Source organism: Nelumbo nucifera, chromosome 5 (genome assembly GCF_055504915.1).
Source record: "Nelumbo nucifera cultivar China Antique chromosome 5, China Antique-T2T, whole genome shotgun sequence".
Lineage (NCBI taxonomy): Eukaryota > Viridiplantae > Streptophyta > Magnoliopsida > Proteales > Nelumbonaceae > Nelumbo > Nelumbo nucifera.
This window is the reverse complement of record NC_142653.1, coordinates 12,331,483-12,353,806: the sequence shown is the minus strand read 5'-3', so window position 1 is coordinate 12,353,806 and position 22,324 is coordinate 12,331,483. Positions and strand designations below refer to the sequence as shown.

General features: G+C 38.8%; 1 protein-coding gene across 3 annotated transcripts; it reads right to left on the bottom strand.

Moving 5' to 3' along the window:
* Positions 1 to 228: 228 nt before the first annotated feature.
* HEMD (uroporphyrinogen-III synthase family protein) lies at positions 229 to 21,066 on the bottom strand. Of its 3 annotated transcripts, XR_016076186.1 has the most exons (11): positions 20,787 to 21,066; positions 19,910 to 19,997; positions 19,421 to 19,487; positions 16,426 to 16,544; positions 14,299 to 14,394; positions 8,051 to 8,106; positions 6,201 to 6,286; positions 5,757 to 5,891; positions 1,350 to 1,401; positions 990 to 1,246; positions 229 to 549 (listed from the first exon to the last, which is right to left on the bottom strand). XR_016076186.1 is itself a non-coding variant. In XM_010270518.3 (10 exons), the coding sequence occupies exons 1-10, from the start codon at positions 20,955 to 20,957 to the stop codon at positions 1,232 to 1,234; spliced, it is 885 nt and encodes a 294-aa protein (XP_010268820.1). In that variant the 5' UTR covers positions 20,958 to 21,066; the 3' UTR covers positions 713 to 1,231. The 3 variants fall into 3 exon arrangements, 1 of the variants encoding a protein (XP_010268820.1); XR_736673.3 differs by lacking the exon at positions 229 to 549 and having other exon boundaries at positions 713 to 1,140; positions 1,274 to 1,401; positions 20,787 to 21,065; XM_010270518.3 differs by lacking the exon at positions 229 to 549 and having other exon boundaries at positions 713 to 1,246.
* Between the last annotated feature and the right edge of the window lie 1,258 nt (positions 21,067 to 22,324).

Here is a 22,324-nt window from a genome sequence, read left to right as displayed (position 1 = left end):
CGCCTTCGAAATGAGCTAAAAAAAAGTTTTCCCATTATTATCAAGGCATGTTTTGAAAATTTAACAGTCAAGGAGTCCATCAAAGGGCAGATTTAAGATCCTAAAAGAACTTAATTGTCACAAGATATCACTTTCAGACATCCCAAAACGTTTCACTAACGGAGGTCATATTTAAGTAATTTTGTGTCAAGTGGAATCACCCAACAACATATATTTAAATACTGATAGAAACCACAGAGTGTATTCAAGTATTTATATATTTAAGTAATCCCCTTTCCCCTTCCTTCTAACTTAGTTTTGAGTAAAACATATGTACAAAGGATATATTTTGTTTTCTGCTGATGTGGTATATATTATATACACTTGAGAAAACAAAAACAAAATCACATTTTTTTGTACTCCCTTAATCGGCAACAAACTTCTAGTTCAACCACCGACTGGATATGAAGTTCATTACTGCTGGGGCCGCAGAAACCATGTGGAAGTTGGAGCATCGCCCAACTAATTGAGAATTGCGGAAATTAGTTCCTTCTTTGCTATGTGTAGTACCTTGTGTCATACAAGCAGGAATTTTAATCGGGTGGCCCACCCATAGCATTGTGAAATGTGAAGTATGAATGCTACTCATTGTACATGACCTATCTTCTCTGTAAAAGATGCTTTGTTTTGTTTCAAAAAGTAGAAACCGTGCGAAATTCATGCAGAAAAAATCAATTTTACCCAGATTGCCCACTAGAGCTTCTTTCTCCATGGCATCCATGCGCAGAATTGTGCAAATGAAATCTTATCAGATATTACATGCGGGAGGATTTTCACGTTCTTTTTACATTATCTGAACTTGTAAACAAAATGAATTGGACACTCGTAACTGACCTTGAGATATTAGGAAACATGATCCACCAGTCAACCAATTAGGGAACTATAAACATATAATGCCTTTGGTAATAAGCAAAATACTGGAATGGCGTATTTACAGTGTAGAAGATTACCAGGTCATCTGGCTAGTCATCCTTTTGCCCTAGATTGCCTTACCGACCACATTGTCTCCAAAAAAATGCACTTTCTTGTTTTGTACCAATAATGAGACAGATTAAATTGTTCAGCAACAGCAGACAAATTGACGTTATAGTTCTGCAACTCCTGCAAAGTTCCGTTGCTTGTCACCAGGAATATAAACAGACACAAGCCTTGGGAAGGCGAGTAATTTAGTTCTGCACCTGTTTGTCCCTCATCAAGAAATCAATGCCTAGGAAGAGAAAGGGAAAAAGAATACCTCAGTTTATGTTGAAGAAAACCAACACCAAGAAGGCACTAAAAAAGGAATGCTGTAGCAAGGGGAAAAGTCAAACTTTCCGGATTTGATCATGGACTCTCAAGGCTTCAAGAATACTGTCAACCCACCTGCCATGACAGACCAAGCAACAAGGAAAGGGCGTCTGTTAAGCACACAAGCCAGGCTACAAACAGTGCAACAGTGTTCAAGTGATTGAAAGTGATGATTTATAGGAAAGAAAGATGGCTAACAATTGTTACATTCTCAATCCCACAATGATATCCATTGTTTCAGGCTTTCAGCAAGAACTATCATCATTCACAATCCCATCGAGTAGAAATAGTCTTTTTTTTTTTTTGAAGAAAAAGTAAACTTTATTCGAAGAAAAGAAAGGTACGTGAGGAGATGTACACAGCAATTAAGCACTCAGAAAGTTACATAGGCAAAAAACTATCACTAAAAAGGGAATCCCTGTGAGCGTCAGATTTAGCTAGACTTTCGGCTTTAGAATTTAGCTCCCTTGGAATCCAGACTACATGAGCATTTAGAAAAGAGAGGATGTCTCTCGCTTCAGCCAGGTAGTGGGCTAAAGCCCAAGGCCCACTGTCAGTGTTAGAAAGCCAGTTAATGGTGTTGGCTGAATCTCCTTTAATGGTAAGGTTTAGTAAGCCCATGTCTTTTGCAATCCTGATGCCGGTTAGAGCTGCCATGACTTCTGCCTTTGTTGAGGAGGCTATCCCAATCGGCCCACTAAAAGCCCATCTGATATTGCCATTTCTGTTTTGAATTACCCCTCCAATACCCGCAGCACCTGGGTTTCCAAAAGCACTCCCGTCAAAGTACAAGATCGTCTCCCCTTCCACTTCAGATCTGAAACTGCAGGAAGTGATGAGCTGTTTATGATTAGAGTGGAGAAAATTTATGGCATTTCTTTGAAGGTCATCAAAAGTAACTCCTCTGAAGTAAATTGAGTTGGAGGTCCACAAGAAACATCTATAACAGATTATAGAAATCAGCTCCTCAAAGTTTTTTGTTCTGTTGGTAAACACCCAGTTGTTTCTCTCTTCCCAAATGCTCCAGAAGATAGCATGAGCAGCAGACAGCCATAAAGTTTTTCCTCTTTTGCTTAAACCTCTTCCGGACCATTTCCCTAAGCAATCAACCACATTTTCTGGGAATACCCAGCTATATTCAAAGAGTGATAGAAAGAGATTCCAAAATTTTCTAGTTTCCTCACAGTGAATCAGAATGTGGTTGGTAGATTCCCCAGCTTTAAGGCAGAAACAGCACACATGGGGAGATAGAGATAATACCTTCCATGTTTCTTTTTCTGAAGGAGGTCATCAGTATTGATTTTCTTTAAGCTGGCTTCCCACACAAAAAAGCATACCCTGGAAGGGATATGAGCACACCAAATTCTCTTGTAGGGGCACCGATCAGTAGCTTGATCTTCCCTAACTAAAGCCTTGAAGCAAGACTTGGTTGAAAACTTACCTGATGGGTGAAGGGTCCAAACACGGAGATCTGGGGAAATTTGGGAGAGGCATACCTCTCTCAGGGTATGCAAGAAGCTAGTGATTTCACTAAGTTCCAGGTCCCTTAAAGATCTCCTGGAATTTAGATTCCAGTTGAAGTAAGGGGGGGAGGGGGGTAAAACCTGGGATATGGAAGCTTCTTGGTTTATGGCAAGGCTGAATAGACGAGGGAAGGAGTTGGCTAAGGTAGAATTACCCCACCATAGATCAGTCCAAAACTTAATTCTATCGCCCTTTCCCACCTTATATCTGATAAAGGATATGAAAAAAGTGTGGTTTGAGATTATACCTTTCCAAGGGTGGGTGTCTTTGACCCGATTCAAGTGGAGCTTGCTATCCCAACCGTTGGCGTGCTTTCCGTATTTGCTAGTAATTACAGCAGTCCAAAGCGCATTTGGTTCGAGAGGGAATCACCACAACCATTTACTGAGAAGAACTTTCTTTCTTTCTTTCAAGTGGCCTACTCCCAATCCACCTCCCTCCTTTGGTTTGCTAACCTGAGACCACTTCACAAGGTGAGAGCCCCTTTCCCCACCTCCTTCCCAAAAGAAGTTTCTCTGAAGTTTTTCTATCTGAACTGCTATCTTGTTGGGCATGCGGAAGATAGAGAGGTAGTAGGTGGGAAGGTTTGCCAATTCTGCCCTAACTAGAGTGAGTCTCCCCCATTTTGACAAGTAGTTCCTTTTCCATGTGGCTAACTTCTCACATTTTTCTAGAATTGGTTCCCAAAAGTTTTGATTTCTCGGGTTTCCTCCAAGGGGCATCCCCAGATAGAGGAAGGGGAGGTTTTCTGCCTTACATCCCAAGATCTCTGTGAAAGTGTCCAAGGAGTGAGTACCAGCTAGATTTAGGCCAGCAATACTGCTCTTTGCAAAGTTTACTTGCAGTCCAGAAATCCATTCAAAACAGGTGATGACCCATTTCAAATTTGATACAAATTCTTCATCAGCCTCTAGGAAAAGGATGGTATCATTGGCAAACTGGAGATGAGATATCTGGGTGGCTTCCCGTTCGACTTCAAAACCTCTCAAAAGACCAAGAGAGATAGCCTTGTTCACCAGTTGGCTAAAGATTTTTGTGACTAGAGTAAAGAGCAATGGAGAGAGGGGGCAGCCTTGTCTTAATCCTCTGCTAGCATTAAAATATCCTTTTGGTTGCCCGTTTATTAGAACTGAGAACCAGGTGGAGCTTATACATCCCTCAACCCACTGAATCCACTTGTTTCCAAATCCCATTAATCTCACTATTTCTGTGAGACACTCCCAATCTACTTTGTCGTATGCTTTTTCCAAATCAAGTTTCACAATCACCCCTGGTTTTCCATTCATCTTCCTCTCTTCAACGCATTTGTTTGCTATTAGGATGCTGTCAATGATTTGTCGCCCTTTGACAAATGCAAACTGATTTGGGGAAATGATTTCCCCTAGGACTTTTTTTAGTCTTTCGGCTAGAACCTTTGCTAAAATTTTGTATACACTCCCAGTCAAGCTGATAGGTCTGAAATCTTTTGCTTCTAGAGTACCCTTTCTCTTGGGAATCAAGCATATGAAATTAGAATTGTTTCCTTTGTTGACAATGGCTGAATGATAGAAATCATTAAACACCTGCATCAAATCTGAACTAATTATGCTCCAACAAATCTGATAAAATAGAATTGGGAAACCATCAGGGCCCGGGGCTCTGTCTCCATCCATGCTAAAGACAGCATCCTTCACTTCTTGATCTTGAAATTCTCTTTCTAACCACAGACTATTCTCCTCCGACAGTTTAAACCCTTCCCAAAAGCTTATGGAGAGTTTTCTGTTTTCTTTCTTTGAGTAAAGATCTTTAAAGAAGTATAAGAAAGCTTCAGAAATTTCCTTAGGGTCCTCCACTTCTCGTTGCCCGATTTTTAATTTTGTTATAAGATTTCTTTTCCGCCTCCCAGATGCATATATGTGGAAGAACCTGGAGTTATTGTCCCCCTCCTTTAACCATCTGACCCTAGACCACTGTCTCCAGTAAACTTCTTCTCTTCTTACTACCTGTTCCCATTCTTTTCTTAGCTCAAATCTTCTCCTTCTTTTGTTCTCATTTAGGAGCCGACCCTGCTCCTTTTGGTCATTTATTCAGTGAAATTTTTACAGTAAGGTAGGTTTTTCAGTAACTTGCCTTGCCATACGAGTTATCTACAGAATGGATATATTGGTGTAGCTGAATGCAGCTTTTCTTTTCTTTTCTTTTTCTTTTTCATGTGTGTGTGTGTGTGTGTCAGTGTATGTACGCGTGGCAGTGTGGAGGCAGGGGGAAGGATGTCAGAACAGGTTCACAGGGACCAAAATTTTGGATGTTGAATTTTTGTTTCCTAGATAATTTCAAAAAGCAAAATGGAAAGCATGTCACTGTCAGTTGGAAATTCAGGAAAAGCCCATCAATGTATGGGGGGAAAAATAAAACCTTGGAGATGAAACCTGTTGAAAGACTAAATGGATGAAATGTCACTCTATTATAAACTAATGAATGGGAGGTTTGCAAATTTTTTCCTCCTCATCATTGCTTTTTTTTTTTTGCTCTAGGCTATCCATCTAGCAAGAAAGAATGATATATCTCGCCACCTAGGCAGTCTATAGAAGGTTATCAGATCAGCATGAGGCAAAGACTTAATTTCTCTAATGACATGGCAAAATCTGCAAGGATCCATTACTAGCCACCCTATGTCATTCTGTGAACCACCCTCCACTGCCAATCTACCGTGCATAATTGTCTAGCAAATGAATGCCCATGAAAAGAGGCATTTCAGTCTTATTTAACCCCTACCAGCCAAGACATAAGAAAATGTGGACTGCATATGCTTGTATAAGTGTGTATGATTAAATGCAAGCCAGCATGTTGCTCCAACATAAAAATTGAATGTAGTTAACTGCTACTGCACATTTCAGAGGACCAACAGCATAAGGAATGAGGAATACCCTTCAAGACCAGGATTTGTAGGATGGTACACATTCTTCAAGCCTAATTTTTTTGCAGCCAAAGCAGTTGTCTCACCAATGCAGGCAACAGAATTGTTCCACTGCCCTGATCTCGAAATTAGATTAACCCAAGCCCTGTAGCAATAGAAGAATGTGGTTCAATGAATGAAATAGGAGATACCCTACCAGTTAAAAATAGGAAAACAGAAAGAATTTTCTTTACTGGGAGACATTAAAGAACACCTTCAGTTTGAATAGCGTGTGCATTAATGAGTCCAACACCATGCAAATCTAGATGATTTAAAATGATGAGCAAAGAAGGAAGAGGATACTGAATTGTAACAATGATTCATTAATTATCAGAACAATATCACATACTCAAAGATCATCACAATAGTCTCTTGGAAGAAGCAGAGAATAATGAGCATGTAAGCAATCACTTACCGAATTGCCGAGGGGGAAGCTACTGCAACAACTGGAGCAGAAAGTGCTTGTACTAAAACCATTTGGTCTACTTCATGAACAGGTACCTGCACAGATGGAAAGAATTGTAAGGATAAACTAAGAAAAATCACTCATATCTTACAGAGCAGCCAACCAGTCCAACAAGTCTTCACATGTAGAGCAAACAAACAAGTTCTCACAAGTAACGGTAACAATAATCAAACTCGGCATATAAAGTCATCCTTTCAGAAAGTAGACAATTCTCACAAACTGCAACCATTAAATGTTCAAAGTATAGTTAGAAGACTGCAACCTTGTTAGACAGACTGATTTAAGCCTTCAAGTATTCCTTGAGTATGGTCATGTGCATAGAATGGATTGGCAAAACAGGATTCATGTAGCAGACCGCATATAGTTGGGATAAGGCATGGATAATGATGATGATGAAGCATTCTTTGAGTATGGAGAAATGGAAATAGAAATTCGAGGTGGTGATGTATTTAATCACTATGGACAACATGTTGTGAAGAGAAACTATCAGTATGTATTTAATCACTATAAAATCCATTACCAAATGTTGGTCCCAGTTCTCCAGGGCCTTGGGAAGGGTGGACTGAAAATACAGGGATAACTTTGGCATTATACAAAGAGTTATTTCATTCACATATACCACATGCATCCTTCTCCAGTTAAAAGAGAAAAGGCATCCCCTCCAAATTTACGTGTAAACCAAGATCTCTCAAAAGTTATCATACAAATAACTGTACAATGATTGTGGTGCTTCTGATTAAACTGGGACAAGTCAATCCAATTAAACCATGATCAATGCCTATCATCTCTGTTATATAGGTGTGCATGTGCCAGGTATGCATATGTGCCTAGGACTGCATCTGGTAAGATTTGCACTCCGGTTTAATTTTGCAGGCATTTGGTAAAAATACATTTTTTGTACTGAAAATGAAAGTTCGTCTTTTCTAATTCTAACATTTTTGCATTCAAAATGGGAGAAAAGTTGGAAAGTGTAAAAAAGATATATTCCAATATTGAAATTCAATGTAAAAAAGGCCAATTCCAAAGCACAAAGCAGGAAACCTATTTATATGCGTCATTTTTTTTTCAATTGGGGGAGGGGGGAGGGGGGAGGGGAAGGTAAACATACCAGATTACTGTATATGCTGATACCCTGGTTCCAAGGGTTACAGTTGATATTCATGCATACTTCCATCTCATTAAGAATAGAAAAGAACAAGAACATCATGACTAGAAAAAGGGTGCAATAATGAACTTGCAATCGGTAAGATGACAATAAACTTTGTCACATACTTATATTTATAGTTCATGGGGTTACATGGGCATAGCCATGTAGGACATTGTGAAATGTGAGTATTCAAGTTTCAGTTTCTAATTTCACTTCATAACAATATGAGGTGATAATTCATGCCAGGTGTGGATCCAAATTCTGTGAGTGAGTGCAGAATTTACCAAAACTCAGGATTAACCATATAAAAAAAGTGAGGTCCAACAGATCTCCCCTACCTGTACCCATGCCAGAAGCATGATTTGACATGGGTACTTAGGGGTAGAAGTGAAGGATCCGGGTATACCAACCTAACTGTCCATGTTTTCAGCAGGAACAGATTAATAAGATTGAGCACTTTCCAGCAAAAACAAGGGATAAAGAAAACTGCACTTATCCTTTCATGATACCAAGGAGAAAGCATATGCTGATTAGGAAAAAAAAAAGGAGAAAGCACATTTTCATTAAAATAAGTTCAGTATATCTGCACAAAAGATTTGGGGTAACAGACATATTGCACAGGAGAGAGAGAGAGAGAGAGAGATTCTTTTACCGTGGAGTATGTATTTAGCCTTGTCACCTTAAATCCGCGACCTGACAGTCCTTCCTCTGCAATTATACATACATAATATATATATATATATAACATGTCAAAACACAGACAATTCCTACTAACTCATGAATGCATCCACCAGCCAAAAAAAACTTTGCAACCATTGGTCCAGGAGAGTACAAATGTCAAGACATTTTAAGCTACAATTTTGCACTATAAAAGGATAAGAAAAGAAATGGAGTTATGCATGTAGATATGTATGCAAGCATGGTCAAGTGCAAATCTTGTGCAATTGTTGATTCTTTAATTATTCTAGTCTAGATCCTTTTGTTGAATGGAGATTTGTTGTTTTTCACACACACCCAGGTCTGAATCAGCCCCCCTTTTTTTTCTTGCTACCATCAAAGAGAAGTTCTTCTAAGATGGTGGTCAAGTTCAATCTTGAACTTCTTGACCTGGTTCAACTGCATATCAAGTTCCTCTATCCTTTTTTATTGGTTATTGGGTTCCCCTATCCTGAAAGACTTTTTTAGCATACTAAACTCAAGATTTTTTCATATTTTGCTTACTGAATTGGTTGGTTGTTGGGTTTAAGCAGATGGGTCCTGATGAAATATGTAATATATGCCACAGAAGGGCATTTTGGTCTTTTTCTTTTTATTTTTGTCTTGTTCGCCCTAACATTTAAATAACATTGCTGGGTGCCGCCAGCATTAAGATTTTTTGGCTCTCACATCATTCTTCCTCTTCTCCTTCTTCTTCCTCTTCTCTTCATCTTCTTCCTCTTGCTGAAAACATGGTACCAGAGCAGGTCAGTGCTCTGTAAAATCTCCTCAACTGCATCGGCTGAGTGTTCTGTGACTTCTGGACTGAGAACAAAGGAAGCACACTGATGCTCTGGACCTGAGAACTGTTCGACTGCATCTCCTTCGTCTGTTCTGGGATTAAACTCGACTGAAGCAATTCCAGGAGTCGTTGATGATTGGCTGAATCTTCCTAAAAGGTCGGCTGTTCTTTCTTTCTCTGTTGTTCCCTACTGTGTTACTGGAAAACCTAGAATTCTCTCGGACTGATCAGGGACACGTTGAATTTTTTTTTTGGTTCTTGGTGCTGATACCAAGAACAGGTTAAGGTTCTTTTACCTTGATCGAATGATATAAGGCGGGTTTAATCCCTTTGTGGGTCGGATGATCCAGAAAACCCTTTTTTCTTTGTGAGGAAATCTGTAGGTCATGAGTGACCTGGTTCGGCTGACTGGTACAGCAGCTGACTACTGATGTTTGTGGCTAATATTAGCCTTGGAGGACCTATTACACCTGTGAGAGTGTTCAGGTGGCCAGTATCGCAGCAGAAGTTGGTTCTTTTATTGTTATTTAATCAGAGTGAGGGCTATGTCTTCTCTTGTGGTGTGTATAGACTGAAAACACGAACACTGAAGAGTCTGCAACTTCAGGAACCACCATGAATCACAGTGGAATGAGTAGTGGTCATGACTCCATGAATTTCCCAATGACTATCACCCCGTTGGATGGTAGGAATTACCTGGCCTGGTCTAAGGAGATGAGGCTGTATATCACAGCCAGGGGTAAGGCAGGATATATTAATGGGAAAATAAAGGAACCTAGGGCTGGTACTGCAGAATACGATAAGTAGGACCAAGAAAATTGCATGATTATGTCCTGGCTTTTGACATCCATGCTACCATCTGTCAAACAGAATTTTATGTGGGCCAAGACTGCAAAAGAAATATGGGACCAAGCACAAGCAACTTACTCAGAGCAGAGACATTATGCTAGAATTTACCAGCTACAAGCGGAATCTTCGACATGTAAGCAGGGAGAAGGAACCTATCAACATATTATTCTGCCCTCACTCCAGTTTGCAAAGAACTTGACTATTATCAGAACATTGAGTGGGAAAGCGAAAAAGGATGCTAAAGCATATAAAAAGTTAGTTTCACAACAAAGGGTGTTCGCTTTCCTTCTAGGTTTGAATCCCGTATATGAACCTATTCCTATTCATGTTCAGATTCTGGGCAGCAAGGATCTTCCGTCTGTCCAAGAGGTTTATGCACTTGTTCATTCTAAAGAGAGTAGGAAGTCTGCCATGAATCCTCCTGAGGGGGTTGCCCTTGCTGTAAGGGGTAACAACGGGGCACCGAGAAAAGGGGAAAATCATAAAAAGACAGATGATAAAGACAAAATGTGGTGTACTCATTGTCAAAAACCTAGGCACACCCGTGAAACCTGTTGGGAATTGAATGGGAAACCGAAATGGGCACAGGAATTGGGTAAGAAGTCAGCACAAGAGACAAGCAAGAAGCCATATCAGAGGAAGTGTACTTCGGCTCACTTAGCATCTCATGAACATCAAAGTACTTCTCAGGGCTGCCCCCCTTGTTCTGACCCAAAGGAAGATATTATCAATTCCTTCCGTGACCACCTAGAGAAATATAGTAGGGCTCTCCGCAATGCTGATTCTGGACCCACACCTTCTACTTCTTTTGCCTCCTCCTCAGGTAATTCTGCCTCAGCTTTCTGTGTGTCTACTGATAACTCGGAATCCCCATGGATCATTGATTCCAATGCATCCAACCACATGACTGGTAAGTCAACCTTGTTTCAAACATATTTTCTTCTCTCTGGCAAAGATAAAGTGAAGCTAGCAGATTGATCCTTCTCCTCCATTGCTGGTCAAGGATCTATATCTTTGCCCCTTGGCCTCTCCTTATCTAATGTCCTACATAGTTCCAAAATTACCTATTAATTTGTTATCCATTAGTAGTATTACTCATGCTTTCAATTGCTTAGTAACCTTTCTTCCACATTCTTGTGTTTTTCGGGATTTGGATAGCGGGAGGATGATTGGTAGAGGGAACATGGTGGATGGTTTCTACGTGCTGGAGAACAAAGTTGGTCTTACAGTTTCAGAGTCTTTGAGTCTGTCAAATAAGAGTCAGATTATTTTGTGGCACCATCGTTTGGGCCATGTTTCTTTTGAGTCTTTGAAGTTTTTGTTTGCAAAGTTGTTTAAGTCTTTATCTGTTAGTGGCTTTCAGTGTCAAGTGTGCCAATTGAGTAAACATTGTAGAACCTCTTTCCCTTTACGTAATAAAAGATCGGAATTTTTTTTTCAAATTGTGTATTCAGATGTGTGGAGACCTGTTAATATTCCAATTGAGAATGGTTACAAGTATTTTATTTCTTTTATTGATGACTTCTCTCGCAACACTTGGATTTACCCTATGCATTCACGAGAGGAAGCTCCTAAAATTGTGAAAGACTTTCAGCGTATGGTTTACACCCAATTTCAATCCGAGATTTGAATCTTCCAATCAGATAATGCCAAGGAATATTTCCATGGAGACCTCACAGATTTCTTTGCCTCTTGTGGCTCTCAACACAGGAGCTCTTGTGCCAAAACCCCACAACAAAATGGGGTTGTAGAAAGGAAAAATCAACATCTCCTTGAAGTTGCTCGAGGATTAATGTTACAGATGAATGTTCCTAAAAGATTTTGGGTGGATGTTGTTCTAACTGCTGCCTATGTCATCAATGGAACACCATCTAGGGTATTGGAATATAGGCCTCCTCATCAGCTCCTTTTTCCCTAAAGCTCCTTTTTTTCCTATCCCTATGGAGGTCTTTGGATGTAAGTATTTTGTTCATGATCTCTCTCCTACTCGTGGTAAGCTTGATCCCAAATCTATTGTGTGTATTTTTCTTGGTTATCCCCTTGCTCAGAAAGCCTATCATTGTTTGAAACCTGTGTCAAGAAAATATTGTCTCTATGGATGTCTCTTTCTTTGAAGATGTTCCCAAAGTAGAGTTGAGGAGAAACAGAGTCAGACTCAAATTTTGTTGCCCTCATTCCTGAGCCTCCCCCATTTCGTGTCTTTCACCGGAAACCATGCCACCAATGCCATCAGAATCTCAGGGGTTGGATCCTTCACCCCACCCAGGTACTATTGTTCCAATTGATGTTCCTGAACCTATTGATATTGACACTTCAAGTTGTGATATGAACCTCCCTGTTGCAAAAAAAAGGGTGTCAGATCATGCACCACACACCACCCTATATCTCATTTTTTTATCTTATGAGAATGTATCATCTTCCTTTCGTGCTTTTCTATCCTCCATTGATAGTATTCCCCTTCCCAAGAGTGTTGTGGAGGCCTTACTTATTCCTGAGTGGAGAGATGCAATGAAAGAAGAGATCAATGCTCTCCACAAGAATGGCACGTGGGAACTGGTAGATCTTCCTAAGGGAAAGGAACCTGTAGGGTGCAAATGGGTCTTCTCTATAAAACATAAGGCAGATGAATCTGTGGAAAGGTACAAGGCTCGGCTAGTTGTGAAAGGTTTCACACAAGTGCATAGAGTTGATTATGCCGAGACTTTTGCTCCGGTTGCAAAAATGAACTCTATCCGGGTTCTCCTGTCTTTAGCTGCAAATCTTGAATGGGAGCTTCACCAACTTGACATAAAGAATGCCTTCCTGAATGGTGATTTGAAAGAGGAAGTGTATATGACTCAATCCCCTGGTTTATGTGCCAAGGGAAGTGAATAGAAAGTCTGCAAATTGAAGAAATCTTTGTACGGTCTAAAGCAATCTCCGAGAAATTGGTTTAGCAGGTTTCATCAAGCAGGTCAACAGATGGGTTTTAAGCAATGCCAATCTGATCACACACTTTTTGTAAACAGGGAACAAGGAAAAACAGCAGCCTTGATTGTCTATGTAGATGATATTGTCATCACTGGAGACTGGGTCTCAGAGATTCATAGGTTAAAAAAATTTCTCACTACACAATTTGAAGTAAAGGACCTAGAACACTTGCGTTACTTCCTTGGTATTGAAGTTGCTTGCTCTCAGCAAGGCATCTTCATTTCCCAAATGAAGTAAACCCTGGATCTCTTAAAGGATACAGGGAAGCTAGGAGCTAAACCAGCTGACACACCTATAGATGTTAATCACAAGCTTGGGGATTGCAATGGTGAATTCTTGAAAGATCCAAGGCAGTACCAAAGACTTGTAGGCAAGCTTCTCTACCTATCCATGACCAGGCCTAGCATAGCATATGTTGTGGGTGCCCTTAGTGAGTTCATGCATGCACCCAAGGAGGCACACCTAGAGGCAACATACAGAGTTCTTAGGTACCTGAAGAAATTTCTAGGGGCAGGATTACTCTTTAAGAAACATGGGCACATGGGAGTAGAGGTGTATATTGACGCAGATCGGGTCGGCTCAGTGGATGACAGAAAATCCACCTGCGGATATTGTACCTTTGTTGGTGAAAACCTTGTGACTTGAAGAAGCAAAAAACAAAGTGTGGTGGCCAGGTCAAGTGTAGAGGCGGAATACAGGGCTATGTCACATGGAGTTGCAGAGTTACTGTGGATCAAGAACCTATTGAGTGAGTTAGGATTTCCCTTTGATGATCCTATGTCACTCTATTGTGATAACAAAGCTGCCATCAACATCGCAGCCAACCCAGTTCTCCATGATAGAACCAAGCATATTGAAGTGGACAAACATTTCATTAGAGAGAAAATTGAGAAGGGGCAAGTGTGCACTCCCTAAATTAGGTCTGATGAACAACTTGCAGATGTTCTTACTAAAGGATTATGCTCACTACGACATTATGATCTTTGTGACAAGTTGGGGATGATTGACATCTATGCCCCAACTTGAGGAGTGATGAAATATGTAATATATGCCGCAGAAGGGCATTTTGGTCTTTTTATTTTTGTCTTGTTCGCCCTAACATTTAAATAGCATTGCTGGGTGCCGCCAGCATTAAGATTTTTTGGCTCTCACGTCATTCTTCCTCTTCTCCTTCTTCTTCTTGCTGAAAATAGGTCCTTCAGCTTAGTTATCTAGTCATTCATAATGTAGCACCTTGTGCACTTGGAAACTCAAATCACTTAAGAAGTGCAGTTTAGTGCTATGAGTTTGCCTTCAATTTATCTCAGTTACAAGTGGTCTAGCTTCTATGTAAAAACATAGATGACAGATCTGCTGTTTTTTTTTCCTTAACTTTATGCTTCAACTTTGATACCCATAATGGCTCATAGAAGAATATAACCATAATTTAAGGATACTTGAATGAACCTCTTTCAATCAAAAATCAGTTTTTGAATACCAAAAATATGCAGATCCAAGAAATAATGATCTGTCCAATGAATGTGCAACCATACATAAGATAACATTTGTGGGTAAATTAAAAAGAACTGAAATAGTACACCTACCAATCTCACTGCCAGCCTTTGCAGAAGCAGGATACAAGACGGTGCATGTTCTGCTCCCATACTTGGGAAGTTCTGAAGCCAAAACCTTGCCTGTGGCTGAAAAATATAGTAGTCCAGTCTTAGAATTGACTTTTAATTTTTTGGAATATGTGACAGAAAGCAGATGACTCATCAATGCAGTAGAATACCAAAATCATGGGATCAAGTTTCAGAGAAGTCATATCTTAGTTGTTTTATGTGCATACCCACATAGGAAATTAGTTATCTGAACAGATAATTTAGGATTCTTCTATAAATAACCGACCCTATGTTATCCACTTCAAGAGAACGTTCCCATGTGATATTATCTATTGAAAGCTTCAGTTTTTAATTATTAAACGTGATGTGTGTGCATGCTACACATTGTTTTTATTGCTTTATACATGGTTTTGATGATGATTCTTAATGGTTTTTACCCTAATTAAGCAGAATTTCAGGAAACTAGGAATTTGGGACAGTTTAGGGTTAAGAGAGCATAAAGGCATGTTGATATAGCGGCAAGGGGAGCACTTCGGCCCATCAAGAAGAGAGGCCCAGCCACAGCCTTATGGGAGGCTCCAAGAGGCGGCTGGCTTTAGCAGAGTTCGAAGGGGAGTAGGACTCATCAACCAAAAGCTGCAAGAAAGAGTATAAAAGAAAAAGGAAAAGAAGAAATTAGGGTTCGACCCCTTGACACAAGAACGAAAAAAAAAAAAAAAAAAGAGAAGTGCTAGAAGAAGGATCACAAGGCTGCCGAAGGAGAATTGGAAGGAGATCGAAGATTGATGCAGAACTTCTGAGTTGTCTTCTTCTTTAATTCAGCGATTTCGGTAACCTAGGTTCAACTAGGGTCTTTCTTTGTTTGAATCTTTCTTTCTTTCTACTATGCGAACCATGATTGATGTTAATTCAGATTGTAATTAATCTTTTAAGCTAATCCGATTGTTGGTGATTCAGTCTTGGGATTTCTTGACTAGGGTTTTCGACAATAAGAGTAATTTTGGCCGAACTGTTCTTGTTTCTTGGATTACTTAAATTGCTTGAAAAAGGGTTTAGGAAATCAGATCAACTGATCAAGAAGACGGATTGAATGTATTTTAGAGATAATTTGCATGATTTGTTTGGCATTCATTCATCAAGAATTGACTTCCTTCGATTTCCTTGTCTTTAACGCATCTATAGCAATTAAATTCTTGATAAGAATATAAGAGTTGTTGCTCGTAGATAGATGGGTATGTGCTCGAAAGAGGCTGCTCATGCAATTAGGAAATAGCCAACCCATGGCTAAAATCAACTTCGGTTGGATAGCTTAATGATATAATTGCTGAATCGGTTCTGCTAGCATTTTCGTGAAACACTTTCTCTAATTCCTTAAGGTGGTCTAATCCGAGAATACCTAGGATAGCTCGTTAATTAGGAAATCAGTCTTTAGATTTCGGACTGTCAAATAACATAAGGCAGATCTAGTACTAGTAGTTGTTGGATTAATCCTCGTGGGAACGATACTCTACTCATCAGTATATTACTTGATCGGCTAGTGCACTTGCTAGTGTAATCTAAACGCATCAAAACGCAAAAAAGAAGGGCTTAGAATGACTATAAAGGCAGTTTTGGCAATTGAATGAAACTTGCACCATGAATAAACAAACAAAGAAGGAAATTTCAGGACCCTCCCTCATTATGTTGGCACAAGTTCCCCTCTCTAAACAACTTGTCCTGCAACCTATCTCTATTACTACATACATATATAAAAATATTTAAATATAGTACACCTTTATAAATATATATGTATATATATATAAAAGTAAATCTACATAAAATTATAGGAACATGAACAAAAATGTGTTTGTAACTATGTATAACAAGACTAAATGGATAAAACACAGAAGTTATGGTTCTTCTAGAAATGGGATGTTCTGTGTCAAACAAAGTCAAGTAACATTAAGCGCACACAATACAAAACTATGTCTCTTTGGAGGAGTGAAAAGATGCTAAAATGAAAAAACTTCATAACCAGCAAGCTGCTAAAGATAGTGTCATGTAATTTTCCTCTCATGCATTTTTTTTTCTTCCTTTTTTTTTTGTGGGAACAGGAGGAGAAGAGCATACCTTTTGATGGTGAGAAGGCAACAGTGAGAGGTTGATCGTGTGACTGCATCACTTCCTTGAAGATGCTTGCTGTACCAGCTCCAACCACACCCACTTGAACTTTTGGGGTTCCAGCAGCCCTAGAAACCAAAATTTATTCCAACCAAGTCAATTTTAAATGAACATAATACCAATTGGTGGATGACATCATTCTCTTTTGTGAAGGGGAAATTGAGGAGATGGATAATTTGAGATTGGTGGTGATGCATTTTGAGAGAGTCTCCAATCTGAAAGTCAATTGGAACAAGAGTTGTGTAGCAGGGGTGAATTTACGGGAAGATGAGGTGCATTTGGTGGCTAGGGTTTTAGGTTGTGAGGTAAGTGGTTGGCCTCTGGTATATTTAGGTCTGCCCCTGGGGGGAAATCCTAGAACAAAAAGCTTTTGGTACAAAGTTTTGGAAAGATTCACTAAGAAGCTAGCAGGGTGGAAGAGAAATTATCTCACTAGGGGGTAGAATCACTTTAATCAAGTCCACTCTGGCCAACCTTCCGGTGTATTTTCTGTCTACCCTTAAGCTTCTTGCCAAGGTTGCCAACAGGTTAGAAAAGCTCATGAGAGACTTTCTGTGGGAACCGGGTGACTCAAAACAGGACCATTTAGTGAAGTGGGAAGTAGTTTATAGGAAAAAGGAAGGGGGTGTCTAGGCATTGGCAATATCAGATTAAGAAATGTAGCTTTGTTAGGAAAGTGGTTGTGGAGATTTCCTTTGGAGCAAGACAGTTTGTGGCACTTGGTGGTGGAAAGTATTCACAGGATGGCAGTTAATGGATGGGATGTTGGCATCGACCCTAGGGCTTCTCATTTCTCCCCTTGGAAAGCAATTGCTGGAGTCTTGCCTTCCTTTCAGCCTTTCATCAGATTTGATGTGTGCTCAGGTAATAGAATTCTATTTTGGGAGGACCTTTGGCTTGGGAACACCCCCCTTAAGGATAGATTCCCGGTAATGTATTCTCTTTCCCTAAATAAACTCAAAACCATCTCCTCACTTTGTGTGTCTGAGGGGACTTGGGATTTGGGTTTGAGAAGATGGTTGAGGGATTCAGAATTGGCTTCTACAGATGAGTTGCTCATTGTGTTGAGTTCAGTTTTCCTAGATCTTTCATGCCCAGACAATAGAATTTGGAAAGAGTCTTTTTCAGGGACTTTCTCTTGTTCATCTTTTTTCAATGCCTTGGCTCAATCTTCTATTGTGTTTGTCTCCTTTCTTGCTAAAGAAGTTTGGCATTTGCTGTGCCACCAAAGGTTAGGGCTTTTTGTTGGGAAGTGGCTCTTCAAAAGATCAATACTATGGATGTACTTCAAAGAAAAAGGCTAGATTGGTGCCTTTCCCCACATGTCTGTTACCTTTGCTTAAGAAATGATGAGACGGCGACTTATCTTTTGATTTCTAGTCTTTGCTTCTTATTTGTGGGATTGGTTCTCTTCTTTGTTTGGTTGCAGATGGAATCCCCCCTCGGGTGTGCTGAACCTTTTTTTGACTCTAGCTTCTTCCAACAACTAAGGAAAAGAGGCAGGGTAATGTGGAGAATAACAAGAACAGCCATCCTATGGTCAATTTGGGAAGAGAGAAACAATAGGATCTTCCTAGGGCAAGAAAAATCCAAGGAAGCACTTGTTGAGGTTATCACCATCAAGGTTATGCATGGCTGAAAGTACATCATCTCTTCAAGGACTTCTCCTCAGCTAACTTAATTAGAAATTGGAGTGCTACAGCTGTACCTCTCCTTCCTCCCCTATGGTACAAGAAAGTTGGGTACCACCGCCTCAGTTCAGGGTGAAGCTAAACTTTGATGGAAGCTCCTTGGGTAATCCAGGTCAGTCGGGAGTCGGGGGTGTATTCAGAAATGAGGAAGGAAAAGTCTTGGCCCTTTACTCGGGCCCAATTGGGGTGAGAGATTCATTAAGGGCAGAAGTAGTGGCCTTACTTTAAGGTTTGAGACTGGTGAAACAATGGGAGATTGGTCTCTTAGACAGCCTCTAAGAGAGATTAATAGCTTAGCAAGGGAGATTGGGGTGCATTTTAAATGGGTAAGAAGGTCAACAAATGGAATGCTTGACACTTTAGCTAAGCAAGGAGCTACTAGGGAGGCTTTGTTTTGGGCTTGTTTGTAAGTTTTTTTTTTTTTCATCCATTTTGTGGGTGGTAAGTCTGTAATCTTTTCAATTCTCTAATGAAAGTTACCGTTTCCTATCCAAAAAGAAAAAAAATCCTTAAATCCCTTTATGGTATAAAGCAGTGTAACATTGTTGCAACAATATATTGAATGGATAATCATGATACTTTGTGAAAGAATCATAAGAAAATCCAAGTGGTGCTGAACAAATAATAGACAAAGATGTCTTCACCGGTTCAAAGACAAACCAAACCAAAGCATTGGATCATTCTGTAGAGGATAACTTCCAATAGAAAGCCCAAAGAGAAAATTGGTGAAACCAAGGGTAGGTACATAGGGCTTCAGTTCCGCTTACAGCTATATTCACCTTCTAAGTGGGCTCAAAAAAATCTAGTGGTGGATAGCCTAGTGTAGGAGTGATCATGGGCCGGGCCAGGTTTCAGGCCTACAACTTATTTATAAAATATTAAAATATATAACGTTTTATATTATATGTCATAAAACGTATGTATAAAATTCATTTTGAATATATAATATGTATTATATGTGTCATATTATAATATTTATACAAAAAATATAAAACATAACACAAAATAACATATATACATATTATAAATAATATATACATGTGTGTGCAGAGTCTGCAGACCAGGCCAGGCTGAAAATGATCACCCCTAGCCTAATGCCCCCAGGATTGAGTTGCTCCTAGATCAGCAGCAATGTAATTTGGAGTTTTATATTTTCTACCCAATCTTTCCCATTCTATCAATTATTAAGAAGAAACTATAACTTCAATATTGCTATTGCAGTGTTTTTTTTTCAAATAAGTTGTAATGCTTACTTCCAAGCTTCAAGAAACACTGACCCTGCCTCAGGAGAAGTTATAACAATCCAGTCAAATTCAGTCACTGTTGGAAAGAAGAAATAGAAAAACATAGAAATCAATTACATATCTCGTTTATGCATGTCCTTAAGACATAATCTGTGATGAAAAATCATCATATCTCAACAACTAAAATAAGGCAAATGAGCCACCAAAATACTAAAAATAAATAAATCCTGATTTAGTAACATTATGCATAATTAAGTATGCCCAACAATCACATATACATTACTTAGTGCACACAAAAGAATAAGTAACAAAATTCTATACAATCAAGATTTTGTCTTGATCGATCAATCAAGATTATTGAAGACACAAAGAAACATGTTTTTTTTTGGAGAAAAGATACATATGAAGCTTCTGATTCTGAAATAAATATCAAGGTACACCTGAAGAGTTGTCATATATAAATGCAAAATCAAATATAAACAAGGTATTAGAAATTACCACTTAATACAGTTGCAAGTCTGTCAAAATCAGGCCCTTCTGTATGCTGAATGAGAGGAAGCTCCAAGCAATTAATTCCATGTTTGGTCTGTGAGTGAGAACGAGAAAAACAAAAATCAGCAGATGGCATCCAACTGTAAACTAATTTAGGCTACCTAAACTATTTCTTTATCATTAAAGTAATTATCTGGCATTGTATGAATATGACCATGAAACCATGAATCAAAGTGCTTTTATCTGCAACCAAGGTAATTTCTATCATAAACTAGACGACTTAGTAGTAAGAGTTGGTGTACTAAAGAGATGCATTACACTACAGAATGGAGGGCGTTACTCTAAAGACATGTTGTCATAGAGACAAAAACGTAAGAAAACAGGAAATGCTTGTTGAGATTAAAAACGACAAATTGGAGACCCTGACAATATGAAATTAGAATTTAGAACCGTTAGGAAAACAGGAAATGCAATTTCTTCTTCTAAACCGTTAGGAAAACATTTAGTTGTAGTTGCAATCATGAAATGGCATTAATTCCTTGGGTTTGACGCGAAGTTACAAATACCGTGAAAGTGCGACCAAATGAATTGAGTGTCTTAAATCTCTCCCTTGACACTAATATAAAGACGATCCACTGAAGAGTATCTTTTTTTTTTATAAATATCCACTCAAGAGTATCTTACCAAGTGCTAATTTCTTCTTCTAAACGTAAATTTTGACAATTGAACCGAAATAATTGAAAAATAATAACTTAGCAGTAGCAGCATTCCCAATTTTAAGAATTAGAGCTTCAAAAATCAAAACAACTACTCAGCCTAACAATAGAACAGACACAGAGGTGATGACATAAATAGACACGGAGAAGAGAAAAGGAGAGATTACCAGAGCGTCAATGAGCTTCCCATTCTTGCCTCGTTCTCTTGTAACGACGACCTTCGGCTTCTGAGAAAAAGAGGAAGAAGCACAGACTCTGAAAGAGGGAACGAGAAATCTCCTGTGAAGCAGCAGAGATGGAGGAGGACGAGACAGAGAGAGAATAGAGGATCCCGCCATTGAAACGTGTTGGAGAGAGAGAGATAGAGAGAGATTCCCTGCTTTCCTTTTTCTTTCCGTTTGTCCGTCGCCGCGTTCCACCACATTTCTTTCTCTTCCTTGTCATTATTTTACTCTCTCTCTCTCGTCTTGGTATGCTTGTGAGTCGACAGTCTAACACTGTTAATGAGAACCGTCCATTATGCATAACATCAGTTACCAGAAATAGTGATTATCACGAATCACGATAATAAAGTAGTTGTTTTAATTTTTAATATCATTTATTAGAATACTCCTTATAATTTTACATATTTAATTAAACTTATTCTATAATTTGAATTTTATTAAAACATTCCTTATATTCAAACTATAAAGATGTTTTAATAAAATATAAACTATAAGGTAGAATTTAATATATCCATGAAACGGTAGAAAAAATTTTTAATAAATAACTTTATTTTAATTTTAAACAACATCAATACATTTTCAGAGTCCCAATGTCCCACACGAGTCTGGGCTCTGCTCAACCATACATGGTACACCATAAAGAGAACCAGGCTTGGGCTTGCTCTAGCCTAGTTTGGTTGGGTGGTTGAGTCAAATCCATCTGCAGGGGTGCAAATGGATCGGATCATGATTCGATCCAATCCAATATCTGATCCTATTTGGTCTAATTCGGATCACCCCTGTTCGGACCCTTAGGATCGAATAATAGGATTTGATCAGATATCAAATCAGATTCGGATCACCCTCTATCTGGTTTGAGAAGATCTGATCCGATATTCCGTTATACATTATATACTTATAAATATAAACAAATATATAATACATATATATGTATATATATGATGAAAATAATTAAAAATACTAATATTTTTTGTTTTTACTTTATTTAAACTAATATATTTTAGTTTTCTTTTAATAATGTATTAATTTTTAAAGAAAACAATTTGGATTGGACAGATATGAAGATCCCACTTACTGATAGGATTTAAATTCAAATTGATTCCTATTAGATCTGATGGATAGAATTGAATAAAAAATGAATAGTGTCATATCATATCTAAATATACCTGATTCAAATAAGATCCGATTAATTTGCATCCATATCCATTTGTCCATATGCTTACCCATACCCAACCCTTTGTCCTTGTACAACATTGGGTTTAGTAGGTTCGACATCCAGATTTTGCACAACAGTTCCAACTTCCAAAACCTAATGTATGACTGTATGTACAATGTTACCTATATCAACATCATATTATCATTGTCATTCTGCTATTCTGTTGTTGGTAAATCCTTTAGCTACTAGACATGGGATCGAGTGTTGGCTCATGTAAGGTTCAAAGTATTGATACGTATCGACCCATATCAACCGATATGTATCG

Excerpts from the sequence above, each read along its gene's own strand:
- HEMD (XM_010270518.3), bottom strand. The coding sequence starts at position 20,957 with ATGGCGGGATCCTCTATTCTCTCTCTGTCTCGTCCTCCTCCATCTCTG. Across the intron at positions 16,545-19,420 it reads GTGTTTCTTGAAGCTTGGAA|GGCTGCTGGAACCCCAAAAG; the intron begins GTAAGCATTACA and ends TTTGGTTTCTAG. Across the intron at positions 1,402-5,756 it reads ACAAATCCTGGTCTTGAAGG|GTGGGTTGACAGTATTCTTG; the intron begins GTATTCCTCATT and ends CTGTCATGGCAG.